This window comes from Triticum aestivum, chromosome 3A, assembly GCF_018294505.1.
Source record: "Triticum aestivum cultivar Chinese Spring chromosome 3A, IWGSC CS RefSeq v2.1, whole genome shotgun sequence".
Classification (NCBI taxonomy): domain Eukaryota; kingdom Viridiplantae; phylum Streptophyta; class Magnoliopsida; order Poales; family Poaceae; genus Triticum; species Triticum aestivum.
The window spans coordinates 99,979,619-99,993,032 of NC_057800.1; the positions used below are offsets into that span (position 1 = coordinate 99,979,619).

The 13,414-nt window shown below is 44.7% G+C and overlaps 2 protein-coding genes and 1 long non-coding RNA gene across 7 annotated transcripts; 1 reads left to right on the top strand and 2 right to left on the bottom strand.

The window, feature by feature from the left end:
• Window positions 1-1,703: 1,703 nt before the first annotated feature.
• LOC123060494 (uncharacterized) lies at window positions 1,704-2,825 on the bottom strand. Its single transcript, XR_006427989.1, has 2 exons — window positions 2,371-2,825; window positions 1,704-2,135 (listed from the first exon to the last, which is right to left on the bottom strand). It is a non-coding gene; the product is annotated as an uncharacterized lncRNA (long non-coding RNA).
• A 668-nt stretch (window positions 2,826-3,493) lies between these two features.
• Window positions 3,494-12,819, top strand: LOC123060496 (BES1/BZR1 homolog protein 2). Of its 5 annotated transcripts, XR_006427991.1 has the most exons (7): window positions 3,494-3,752; window positions 3,888-4,055; window positions 4,158-4,414; window positions 5,087-5,244; window positions 9,322-10,045; window positions 10,131-11,786; window positions 12,399-12,819. XR_006427991.1 is itself a non-coding variant. In XM_044483244.1 (2 exons), the coding sequence occupies exons 1-2, from the start codon at window positions 9,665-9,667 to the stop codon at window positions 10,317-10,319; spliced, it is 570 nt and encodes a 189-aa protein (XP_044339179.1). In that variant the 5' UTR covers window positions 8,847-9,664; the 3' UTR covers window positions 10,320-12,819. The 5 variants fall into 5 exon arrangements, 1 of the variants encoding a protein (XP_044339179.1); XR_006427992.1 differs by lacking the exons at window positions 3,494-3,752; window positions 3,888-4,055; window positions 4,158-4,414; window positions 5,087-5,244 and having other exon boundaries at window positions 8,847-10,045; window positions 10,131-11,637; window positions 11,728-11,786; XR_006427990.1 differs by lacking the exons at window positions 3,494-3,752; window positions 3,888-4,055; window positions 4,158-4,414; window positions 5,087-5,244 and having other exon boundaries at window positions 8,847-10,045.
• Window positions 5,471-6,902, bottom strand: LOC123060495 (uncharacterized; the record flags this gene model as incomplete). Its single annotated transcript, XM_044483242.1, is given in 6 exon segments — window positions 5,471-5,784; window positions 5,874-5,949; window positions 6,045-6,307; window positions 6,395-6,493; window positions 6,580-6,775; window positions 6,883-6,902. Coding segments are annotated over 6 exon segments (783 nt in total), but the record flags the coding sequence as incomplete, so codon positions are not given.
• Window positions 12,820-13,414: the final 595 nt, after the last annotated feature.

Consider the following 13,414-nt stretch of genomic DNA (forward strand, 5'->3'; position numbering starts at 1 on the left):
TTGAGCAAAGCTCTTAAGTTGTCATGGATGACGGTGAAGTTCTTCGGGATCGGTCTCTCGAGTGAGCAACGTGCATGAACAAAGTTTTCATTATAAGAGATACAAATTTGATAAGTCCTTCGTGCCCTATACCTTAAGTGCGCGACACACTTTAGCAAAGTTCTTAAATTATTATGGATGACGATAAACTTCTTCCGCATCAATCTCTCAAGTGCGCTACCTGCATGAACAAAGTTTTCATCATAAGACATAAAATTTTGATAAGTCATTCGTGCCCTATACCTTAAGTGTGCCGCACGCTTTAGCAAAGTTCTTTTGACCCGGCATTGGCGAAGCTGATGGAGCCATTGCCGAAGGAAGCTCACGTGGCCCGCGGGACTCCCGCCAAGAAGGGGAAGGACATCGCGATCCCCACGAAGGAGCAACCGGAGGTCCTCGGAAGACGAAGCTGTCGCATCCCCTGAAGAGGAGAAAGGCAAGTCCGCCGCAACCTCTGCACTGGAGGGGTGGCGATGATAATGATGACGATGAGGGTGATGATGATGTAGAGGCATCCGAGGAGGATGAGTTTGAAGGAGAAGAGGGCATGTCTTCCCCTACGAAGGTTGAAGTGAAGCTCCTACGGGGAGGCTTTAGTTGAAGAGAAGACGTACCAGTGTACCCTGGCGACCGTTTCCAAGTGAGAGCTTGCAACTGTGTTACAAGAATTGATTGCAAACATGTGAACTACATTTACAAGAATTCTCTCTTCTGTAAAGCTATGTTAGACCTTTGGTGCTCAAAAAACTTGTATGGTTAATGAAGTAGCAATCAGATTGGCTCCACCGAGAGTGGTCGATGTAAACAAAAAGTTGACGTGAACAAAAAATCCTTCATCTAACTCAGGAAGTTGCGGGGTTCGATATCTTCAATTTCATGTACATTTTTTTCTTCATAATATTAATCTGGATTTGTCATTCAGAAGTTTGGTCCTATTTTGTATTTCATGTATCTAAACACTCTATTTTAATTTCTAAATTAGACATTTAGGTTCATTCTGGCACCCCAAACGAGTGTTTGCCGACGTAAAAAAAAGTCGGCATGAACGAAAAATCCTTCATCTAGCTCAAGAAAGTGCGGGGTTCGATATCTTAAATTTCATGCACATTTTTTTCTTCATATTTCTACACTACAAGTTCCTGGGGAGAAAACATGCACGCTACACTCCAGCACTGCAAGTCTCACAAATCAATCACATGAAACAGTGCAGATGGAGGATCGGTCCCGTAGCAAAAACTGTCTAAACAAGAGAAATATCAGAACAGATCGGTCAACTTCTCTTTGCCTCCTTGGTATACATACCAACAAGACCAAAAACAGTGCGCACAATGCTTTAGCGAAGTCCTGCAGAAATTAAGTACCACACAGAAGAACATGTAGTAATCAACATTGCGCTCAATGGTCTAGTAAAGTCTTTCAAAAGTTACATAGTTGCATGAAAAAAAGTATTTAACAAATACTCCCTCCGGCCCCACAATATAAGAGAGTTTTTAACAAGTACATCAGAAACACTCTTATATCACGGGACGGAGGGAACATATCTGAATAGATCAAAGTGGTTTTATACAATATTTACTAATAATTCAGTCAAGATTCCGTAGTTAACTAACTGATGAAATAATACCAAAAGTGAAATAATAACAAAGTGCGGAGTCATGAGGTACTAAGTACTGCAAATCCTAAAATATTAATCAGTCAGTTAGTACTTTAAGCAATGTTGTCTGCTTCACTCAAAAAGCACTTTGGCTAAGAACAAACTAAGTTCTCTAGTACCTGCCCTTCACCGGAAAAGTGCTAAGAACGAGCATAACACAAATCTTGAACCAAGTGGTCAACTTGGTAAGCTATCAACAAAAAATTACAATCACTGATAACACAAATCTTGAATGCAATATACAAAATCTATCAAGCCGCAACCCCTTCCAGTCCACACAAAAAAAGAGGATACAAGAGTCATGCTCCTCCCTGGCCTTGACGTGTCTTCGCACCCAAAAATCAAGTCGAAGAGCATCTAGTGGCCGACCACGAGCCATGCCCCGAGGTCGTGGAGCGGCAGCGACCTAGAACTCATTTTTTTCGGAGAGCGACCTAGAACTCTGAAAAGTAAAGAAACATTAGAGCAAATTCATTAGGATCAAATCCAGTAGGGTATTTCTTTTTAGCACATCAATTGTAACAGCCAAGATCCATAGCAAATCGAGGAGAAAATAAAAGGATTTTCATCAAAGAAATATAGTATAAGTTAAAATAAAAGACATCTGCATCCACCCTCTTGCTGGATCCAAAAAAAAAGAATAATAAGGCAGATGAAGGTGTGTATATGAATCTCACCTGCGTACTTCCTCAAGCTGCGTGACGGAAGGCAGGAGCTAGGTGAGGAGGTCGAGGAGCACTGCGACAGCCTCCCGAGGAGAAGCGGACTGGAGATCCGGAGGTCTATGCTCCCCGTTGTCTTCCTCCTCTCGCCATCCCCGACTAGGACTCTTCTGGCGAATTTGAGTAGCAGATTTTTTTCATCCAATTTCTTCCTAGCAACCAACAAAGATCACATCAAAACATAGAATCACAGTAAACCAACAAAGCAACCAGATTTGCACGCCCCAGTGCCGCTACTGCTTCCGCAGGAGTGCCAGGAGGAGCCGGCGTACAACAGTACAAGAACAATTCCAAACACTGAGTACAAGAACATAAATCAAGATAGAGATCCACCAGTATTCCAAATCCCACCTCACATCAACTCCAAAACTACAACAACAGTACAAGAACAATTCCAAATCAAGAGAGAGATTCACCGATATTCCAAATACCAGGCTTGACCGTGGTGATGAGGCTCACTCCTCACGGGAGAGCAGTGCCGCCGGGGACAGCATCAGCCAAGGGAAAGGGAGAGGGGAGGGTTGGCTCTCGAGTGCGACGATGTTGAGGTCGAGGAGCACGGCGACCTCAAAGGCAGCCTCTGGGGGCGGCTGGGCGAGCTCCGTCCATGGCCACACGCGCAGGAAGCCTCGTGGAGGAGGAGCGGCGTCGTCGATGCGGTGGTGTAGCAGTGCCAGAGCCCAGAGGCGACCAACGATGGAGGAGGCCAGGGGGAGACTGAGACGAAAGAGATGGGGAAGTTTTGGATCTGTATCGGGAGGAAGGACGAAGGACGATGGGCAACCCGAGACAGGGAGTGGGTTGGAGTCAGATACGATTTGACTGTATAGCCACCGTATACGCAGCTGGGACTTGAGAAACCAATTTTTACGTGTGGGCCCGCAGTGGGCCATGTGGCTCGTATCACGAAGTGAATGGGAGGTTGTGATATGCGCTTTGCATGAATCCACACGCGCTCGCTAGCGGATAGGATTTTTTCCTTCGCGTTCCATACACAGCGTAAATCCTATCCGCTAGCGAGCGCGTGTGGATTCGCGTTGCATGCAGGCCAGGGCCCAATGGGACCGCACAGTGCTCTCGTATTCTCCCGTATACCAGTTTACCACGCCTCCCCATCCCACCGTATTCCACAGTAGCTGGCCCACCCCCTTTCCCCCGCGACCCCACCTTGCATCCTTCTTCTTCATCTGTCTGTAGTGAACCAGAGCATTCCGACTAGGAGTTTTTCTTTCTCAGCAACAATGGCGCCTAGGAGCGGCTACACAGGAGATGGAGGAAGCTCAATCACGTCCATGGATCTAAGCCATGGAAGTGTTGAATCAAGTGAATCTCTTCAGGTATGTTCGCTAGCCTATCCTTTATTATTCCCCCAATTTTTCTTCAAGTCAGATCCCCCTGATCTGCAGCCTGTCAGATCCGCCCCATCCCACGAAATCTCTTCTTCTTAACCTCTTTCCTCTCCTGATCTGCAGCCTGTCGATGCTACGGCGGATGTACCTCCAGAAGAGATTATTGATCCGGAGTTCTTCGGCATAGATACTTCCTCTCCACACTGATGCCATCACAAAATGCATCCAGCAAGAAAAGTGGCTTACATCTATGCGGCCACAGGCAGGAGATTTCTTGGATGCCCTCTCTCGGTACAGATGAACTCATGCTCTGCTGCAATTTTATCATTTTTTCCAATTCCATCTGCAGTCATTCACGTTTAGTCTATCCTATCCTTTTTGGTCTGTATGCAGGGAGCTGATAGGTGCCCCTGGTTTTTGTGGATTGATGAAGCATGGGGTCATGTACTTAGCCGTTCACTAATGCAACTCTGGGATCAGGCTCGTCTGGACTCTAAAAGAGCAGCAATGTTGGAGACTAAGAAAAAGGAAATGGAGCAGGCATACTTAGAGTTGTGGGCTGAGAGAACCAATCTGGAGATTCAACACGAGCAGGTGGTCAACAAGTTGAAGAACACAATAATGGACACTGAGATTAAGATGTCAAGGAGGTTGGATTTTCACACTAAGATGTGTGTGGCATTTATTTCTTCAGCTGTTACCCTTGCTTCAGTGCTCGCTTATGTGCTGTCTGCACATTAGTTTAGTTTGGTAGTGAGCATGTATGTGCTGCATTTGAAGCTGTCGGCAGTCTGTATGACAATTTAGTTTCAGATTGTTAGTAAGCACGTATGTGCTGCATTTGAATATTTTGTATGTGCCAACTGAGTTCGAGTTTGTTGGTCCCGAATCTAGTTCTTACTTATCCCTGATTTTTGTGTATTATGCTACTGGAAATGATGAATGAGGTTCCAAGTTTTTTTATCCTGGGCGCTTGCATGTCTTTTTATCCTTTAAAAGATTTGCACATCAGTTATTATCATGTTACATCTGAAGTTCCAAAGGCAGTTTTTAAGTACACCTCGGATATTCTGGATAGGTGGTAAGTTCTTTTGATGCTACAACTGAATTTCCGAAGGTGGTCTTGACAATTTGTTCTCTTTGATAAGTATGAAAATCGAGTCTTCCTGTCATCTGTACCAGATTCAGAGAAATCACTATAGTTATTATTTTTTGAACACAGTGACAGTGATTGTGTTTATGTAATGCAATTTTTTTCATCTAATTGAGGATGTTTTCCGAGGTGACATATGTACTGAGGAAATGCATTTTTTTCCAAACAGGTTAGCTGAAGACCAATTCCAACATATTTTGTACTGTTCACACTTTTGAAGTTTGGTCGCATTATACGTATGCAGCATTTGGATGATGCAAAAATCACTGGCAAAACAAAGGAGTTGAAATCAGCAACAATTTCATAGTTTACTTCGTTCTTAAGAAGGTACTCTTCTGATCCTATTATAGATTCATCTATCAATCGCATTTCCCACATTGTACCATTGTTTTATCAACCTTTGTTGTGTACTTGATCTGTTTTTCGCAAGTCAATCATATATCAAGTCCTGTACTTCTCGCAATCATCCTAATGACTTGGTCTCGTATATGTTTTTTTTGAATTATGCCACACCGGTAGTATGCGAAACAATGAACAGAAAGCAACTCGCAAATAAAATAACTTAACATGTTCACCAATTGATAGCAAATTAATTCGGAGTACATCATATTTTTGACCGCATAATTAGTTCGGAAGTCTTAACAGTCCTCTTCCAAAGCTAAACAAACACTGACATTTCAATTAGTCCGTCCACTCCCAGCAAAAGAACTTGTTCATATTGCCCTTCTTGTGAACAAGTCAATCCTTGTTCTTGTCCTTCTTGCGAATAAGGCAATCCTTGTACCTCGCAGGAAGATGACCAATATTACCTTCTGAACCAAGCAAATCAACAAGCATGTTCATCCTAGCATGCATGACACCATCACCCTGCGTTTGTTGAAAAAAGAGTTCCAGTTAGCGACTCAACTTTGTAACCACTTATTTTGCAAGCATCTTAAGTGTTGGAAATATCTTACCGGGTTCATATCCCTTTTCAGTTTACTTCCCATCCAATTCCTTCCAAAGTGAGTAGCATATATCCCTGTGTCTTCCCTGAAAAACGTTTCAAGATTGATAATGTCAGCCATTATAGATTTCAATAGACATGATTCCAAATATAGGCATTAGGGTCACAACAAAATCATTACTTCTTGCATATCCCTGTTGCCAGGCCCCTTGGGAAGCATGTATTCCACGACCTCATGTTTGGATCCCATCCAGAGAAGAATGACTTTATGCACATCTCTATAGCCTTGTGAAGTTCGTCTGCCACCTTCCTGTGCCTGAGCTGAATTTCCTTATCAGACTCATCCCCATTGTTCATTGTTGGGTCGAGGACAAAAATCTTCGACCTTGGAAAGTCCCATATGTACGTAGACCATTTAAAGTCAAATTTAACTGGCAACACAAACTGTTAATGGAGAGAAAGGCACTGGATATTAGTAACTGAACATTGATGTTTGTCTTTCTTAAATCATTTGTGTTTTTTTAATGTCACCTCGGTGCATTTGTGAACCTCGTAAGTGATATGCGGCCCCACGAACATGTCCTTGATGTACCTCAGCTTTGAAATGTTGTCTCCTCTACTAACATGGTTCTGCAAGTTTTGCAATTTATGAGTAACACATAGCTGAGGCATCAAAGTTTGCTTATTCATTAATGATTTTAGAAGAAGTTCCTCACCACAAAATCTGGCTCCAGCCAATGTCTCCAACATCCCTCTCCTTTTGCAGCAGCGAATACCACATCAATCTGTTGGTACCTTCTCATCACCAATGTCATCAGCACGCTATCCACCTCACCACCATCGCGTAGCATCTCACGGAGCCGTTCTCCACTAATGTCCATGTATTTTGGGTTGGTGCTTATAATCCACATGCTGGACATTTGAAATAAAGCATATATTTAGTCATCAATGTATGCATTTCTAAGGGTAATCATGTAAAACAAAAGTATACACTGCTTGTTTTCCTGTTGAGAGCTTACTCTTTTAGCTTGTTCGCGTTATCTCTATATCTCCCTCCGGCCCCACAATATAAGAGAGTTTTTAACAAGTACATCAGAAACACTCTTATATCACGGGACGGAGGGAACATATCTGAATAGATCAAAGTGGTTTTATACAATATTTACTAATAATTCAGTCAAGATTCCGTAGTTAACTAACTGATGAAATAATACCAAAAGTGAAATAATAACAAAGTGCGGAGTCATGAGGTACTAAGTACTGCAAATCCTAAAATATTAATCAGTCAGTTAGTACTTTAAGCAATGTTGTCTGCTTCACTCAAAAAGCACTTTGGCTAAGAACAAACTAAGTTCTCTAGTACCTGCCCTTCACCGGAAAAGTGCTAAGAACGAGCATAACACAAATCTTGAACCAAGTGGTCAACTTGGTAAGCTATCAACAAAAAATTACAATCACTGATAACACAAATCTTGAATGCAATATACAAAATCTATCAAGCCGCAACCCCTTCCAGTCCACACAAAAAAAGAGGATACAAGAGTCATGCTCCTCCCTGGCCTTGACGTGTCTTCGCACCCAAAAATCAAGTCGAAGAGCATCTAGTGGCCGACCACGAGCCATGCCCCGAGGTCGTGGAGCGGCAGCGACCTAGAACTCATTTTTTTCGGAGAGCGACCTAGAACTCTGAAAAGTAAAGAAACATTAGAGCAAATTCATTAGGATCAAATCCAGTAGGGTATTTCTTTTTAGCACATCAATTGTAACAGCCAAGATCCATAGCAAATCGAGGAGAAAATAAAAGGATTTTCATCAAAGAAATATAGTATAAGTTAAAATAAAAGACATCTGCATCCACCCTCTTGCTGGATCCAAAAAAAAAGAATAATAAGGCAGATGAAGGTGTGTATATGAATCTCACCTGCGTACTTCCTCAAGCTGCGTGACGGAAGGCAGGAGCTAGGTGAGGAGGTCGAGGAGCACTGCGACAGCCTCCCGAGGAGAAGCGGACTGGAGATCCGGAGGTCTATGCTCCCCGTTGTCTTCCTCCTCTCGCCATCCCCGACTAGGACTCTTCTGGCGAATTTGAGTAGCAGATTTTTTTCATCCAATTTCTTCCTAGCAACCAACAAAGATCACATCAAAACATAGAATCACAGTAAACCAACAAAGCAACCAGATTTGCACGCCCCAGTGCCGCTACTGCTTCCGCAGGAGTGCCAGGAGGAGCCGGCGTACAACAGTACAAGAACAATTCCAAACACTGAGTACAAGAACATAAATCAAGATAGAGATCCACCAGTATTCCAAATCCCACCTCACATCAACTCCAAAACTACAACAACAGTACAAGAACAATTCCAAATCAAGAGAGAGATTCACCGATATTCCAAATACCAGGCTTGACCGTGGTGATGAGGCTCACTCCTCACGGGAGAGCAGTGCCGCCGGGGACAGCATCAGCCAAGGGAAAGGGAGAGGGGAGGGTTGGCTCTCGAGTGCGACGATGTTGAGGTCGAGGAGCACGGCGACCTCAAAGGCAGCCTCTGGGGGCGGCTGGGCGAGCTCCGTCCATGGCCACACGCGCAGGAAGCCTCGTGGAGGAGGAGCGGCGTCGTCGATGCGGTGGTGTAGCAGTGCCAGAGCCCAGAGGCGACCAACGATGGAGGAGGCCAGGGGGAGACTGAGACGAAAGAGATGGGGAAGTTTTGGATCTGTATCGGGAGGAAGGACGAAGGACGATGGGCAACCCGAGACAGGGAGTGGGTTGGAGTCAGATACGATTTGACTGTATAGCCACCGTATACGCAGCTGGGACTTGAGAAACCAATTTTTACGTGTGGGCCCGCAGTGGGCCATGTGGCTCGTATCACGAAGTGAATGGGAGGTTGTGATATGCGCTTTGCATGGAACGCGAAAGGAAAAGCCTTTATCGTAGATAGGCCAAGTACACACTAGTTGAGTCTAGACCTGCATATGCATGTACTCCTATACGTGCTAGCATGCAAAGTGGGTAGCCCGAAAGCAAAAGCTGGGAGAGGCAGGCAGGATCCAAATGTGGGCAAGAAGCCAACGAAAAATATACAGATAAGAGAATGATTCCCCAATCAATCATTTTCATCTCAGTGTACTACTGTACTTCCAATCAATCATTTTCATCCGAGTGCCACTCACTTCCAATTGGCTTCATTCTCCTGGAAGTACTGGGCCCAACGGCTGCTTCATGCCGGCATCTTTATTCCTCCTTGATTTAACCCCTAGCATGCATGCAGGTGTGCAGCGTACCACCCAACGCCACACAGATGTTACGTGCTGCCTCCAGGCGCCAACCACCTTATTCCCTCACCCTGCCACTCACACTCTCTCACTCAGATTGAGTGTGTATGCACTCCCTCCGTTTCTTCTGCGCGTTGCCATTCTTGTGTGAGGCGATTCAGTATTCCTTTTGCGTATGGCAGACCAGGCGAGGAAGGAGCAGCGAGCGAAGACGGACGAATATTTGGGCCGTGACAGCAGAATACTTATAATCCAACTTAACCGGAGGTGGTTGGAGCAAGGACACATGGCGATCTCTCTGCAGCTGAGCTGAGCCCCAGCGAATCAAATCGCCATGCAGAAGCGCCCACCCAACCCCATAGCACGCAGCAAAGTAAATTATTACTCCCCCTCTGATCGGGCATGCACAGGGGCAAATTAGTCCGAAACAGATCGCAACAAGCCTCGGGCTCCCCTATAAATATCAGTACACGATGTTGAGTGGGAGCTAGAAGGATCGAGCTAGGTCGTAGCCAGCAGGAGCCAATGGAAGGAGTGGCCAAGTCGGTGGTGGCGCCAATGGAGGTGGCCGCTGGAGCTGTGGGGGAGGAGGCCATGGCGGTGGCGGTGGCGGCGGGGAGGAGGGGCTGCATCCGGTCGACGCGGGGCCCGTGGACGGTGCGGCGGCAGGCGCGGGGCGGCGCGGTGAAGACGTCGCTCCGGCACCCGACGCCGCGGGAGCGGGAGAACAACCGGCAGCGGGAGCGGCGCCGGCGGCAGGTGGCCACCAGGATCTACGCCAGCCTGCGCGCCAATGCCGGGTACGCGCTGCCCAAGCACGCCGACCAGAACGACGTGCTCCGGGCGCTCTGCGCCGAGGCGGGCTACCTCGTCGACGACGAAGGCAACGTCACGCGGTGCCACGAGGTATCGACAGACTTGTAACTTGTTGTCCCGAAAACACATGTTGGTTACACTCATAGCGTTCCTCAACGAGTTTTGTGTTCTGCAGCGTTCCTCGGGCGCCGGCACTGGCGGCGGCGCAAGCTGCAGCTCCGGCCATCTGCAGCCGTCCTCGCACAGCCACAGCGTGGCGACGGAGGCAACAGCCGGGGGCATCCACCAGGCGCTGCTTGAGCCGGAGGCGGAGCCGAAGCACAAGATATCCCTCGAGCTGACACTCTCCTTCTCCTACATGTAGCCACTTATAGATCGATCACCCTTTGCCTTACTAATTAACCAGTGCTACCACCAGTAGGTTCGACAACATTAGCAGTGCCCGAATCCCCCTTTTGTGGAGAACTAGTTTTTCTTAAGCGTAAAATCTGTTATAACCGCCTAAAACAACCCCGTAGAGCAAGAGAACAACGGGACCCATACCATGGATCACCCTCCTTCTGACTTCTATAGCCCGCATACGTTCGAGAGAAACATGGCACTGGAATGGATGAAATCTACGGTGAAACTCTGAAAAAATTAACGGAGTTGCTAATTTTAAGCCGGATGAAATCAATTGGCGTTCATTCGTTTTTTCTGTCCGTCAGATCGCTGGGTTGCGATTCGTGCTGTTTTTTTGAGCTTTGGATTGTTTGGTTCTTGTTATCAGGCCCGCAATATTTTTCAGGCCGAGAGCTCGGTGAGTCAGAGAGAGAGAGAGAGAGGGAGAGAGAGAGAGAGAGAGAGAGGTGGAGGGAGAGGGGGAGAGGGAGAGAGAGAGAGGGTCATGGCAGTTTTGATTTCGAGGTCTTCTTTCCCTGCTCGATGGGAAGAGTTTATTCTCTCCCCATCGCTGCACCTCTCTCCCCAATTTTGATTTCGAGTTCTTCTCTGATTACATTTACATGTGGTGCTTCCTGGTATAGCCGTGGCATATTTCAGGCACTGAAAAAAATAGCGCGCTATAGCGTCGCTAAAAGCACGCTATAGCGTATTGAAAATTGCCTCGCTAAATATATCGGTGTACAACGTCTCGCTAATAGCACGCTATAGCGCGATATAGCACACGCTAATAGCATATTTTGAGATCGCCGCTATTTTGCTGTAGCACGCTATTTTTTTCATTGATTTTAGGTGGTCTTTTTGTGTGTCTTAGTTGCAGTCCTGAACTCCTGATTGACTGTCTTAGTATGATTTTTAGTTAGTTGTTATGTAAGTGGTTCTCTCTGTTAACCTATTTGCTTATTAATAAAGTTGGCCGTATGCATCGTTCTGATGCAGAGGCCGGGGAGTCCCCTCTTTTTTTTAAAAAAAAGTGGTTCTCTCTGTGATTTTTTGTGTGAATGATAGAAATGATTTAGTTCACTATGCCTATTAGTCTTCGGAGAGTGTTCATTCAGCTGTTATTATTAGTTTACAACCATAATCATTTGACCATGGTTAGTGAAACAAATGGGCAGACTGAGGAAGGTTTGTGGGCAGGGAACCAATGAACTCTCTCCTGATGACAATGTAGATTCTTCAGAAAAACCTTTTATCCCCGACGACTATGTGCTGAAGATGATTGTTTCAAAGTGTCGCAGGTTTAAGTTTTCCTTTTCAACAGACCATTCTGCTTGTTTTGATTTTCCTGCACCCTAGTTTTAACTAAGTTTCATTTCGCTTTCTGCAAGATTTGTCTATGGATGAAGGTATTTTGGACTAAGCATTGTTTGATTTCTATGTGAATCATGTAAGTAATTAGTTTTTTTTCTCTTCAATGCTCACCCATGTTGTGTTTCATTTCCTGTTGGTAGCTCCTAGCATTTCTTTTACAGTGCCTTTGATCTGAACTTTCATTGCCTCTGTAAGAGTTTTGATTTTACTGTACCATTGTTTCATTTTTTTACAGTGTGGTTCAGTAAAATTTACTGTTTTTATGATCCAAGTAAATGTGTTGTCATTTACAGTAAGTTTTGGTAGCTCATAGTATTCTGTTTACAGCGCCTCTGATCTGATTTTACAGTGTGCTTCAGTAAGATTTTTACAGTTTTATGGTCAAAGTAAACATGCATGATGTCATTTGTTGTAAGTTCTGGTAGCTCCTAGTATTTTGTTTACAACGCCTCTGATATGATTTTATAGTGTGTTCAGGCTGTTGTCAGAGCATTTTTTATTTTGATTTTTTACAGTGCTATTGATAGATTTCTTACAGTGCGCCTTTTCCCACTTTCACTATTATTTGATTACATTAATTGGTTGTTCCATTTTCTGTGAAGTCTGAGATTTTGACAGTGTGCCCTTCACCAGCTTGCAGTGCACTATTCCCATCTAGTTTCATGTTTCTTCTTTTTGTTGTCTTCAGACCGTGAAGCAACTCGTTGGAGTTGTTCAGTCTCCCAATGCCGACAAGCCCGACATTTCTCAAGGATGGTCTAAGAGCCTTGTTATCAAAGTGTTGGATTGCTTAGTTGGACCCTCTTTCAAAGTTAGTGATGGTTTTTCCCCAAGAATGAATGCTGAAGTTAATTTTCAAAATATATCATCTACTCCAACTTAAAAAAATTCCAACAGTTAGCAGTACTATTCAAGGAAGCAATCTGCAGATCAGCAGAAGTTTTTAAGTAATGATTTTTCTTTTTTCCTTTTGTATTTTTATGTGTTCAAGCTTTAAGTAATGTTTTTATTTTTGTCTTTTTTTTTAAATTTCCTTCTGTAAATGATCAAAATAAATTCCAGAATGTTCGAAAGGCTGACTCCAATTTATTCATGATTTCCTTCTGCAACACCTCACCAACACTGTCAGTCACGAATATAATCCTGAACTGCAACACAGATTCCCCTTCACAGCAAAACAGATGAAATCTATACACTTCTGGCAATGGAATTCATCTGTTTTCATATGTCATACACACCTCACAATTGTCGGACTTAAAAAAAACTCATAATTGGTGGAACAATTTATGGGCCCTTTGGCCCAAAGTGGACTCGGCCCAAATAATTTTTGGAATATGGTGAGAAGTGAAAATAGTGGAGGGCATGTGAGGTTTAGCCCCACATTGACAAAAAAAAAGTTCTGTGCCAACATATATAAGGCACTTCCCTTTGGATGAGATGGCAAGAGAGGGCTATGTTAAGTGCACACACACACACACAAGAGAGGGCTAGCGATTCTCTCACTACAAGTCCAGTGGATGGTCGTCTGAAATTTGCCACTGCTGACAGTGGGAGTAGCAACGAGATGTTCGCCACTGAGCTGGGAGAGAAAACTGACCAAGATGGCAAGGAACTAGTGGCTGAACAAGTATGTTCAGGAAGGAAAGAGGGTACGGAGACTGATTTCTGCAGAACTCTTATTCGTATATAGCCTGAATACCTAGT

Excerpts from the sequence above, each read along its gene's own strand:
- LOC123060496 (XM_044483244.1), top strand. The coding sequence starts at position 9,665 with ATGGAAGGAGTGGCCAAGTCGGTGGTGGCGCCAATGGAGGTGGCCGCT. Across the intron at positions 10,046-10,130 it reads ACGTCACGCGGTGCCACGAG|CGTTCCTCGGGCGCCGGCAC; the intron begins GTATCGACAGAC and ends TGTGTTCTGCAG.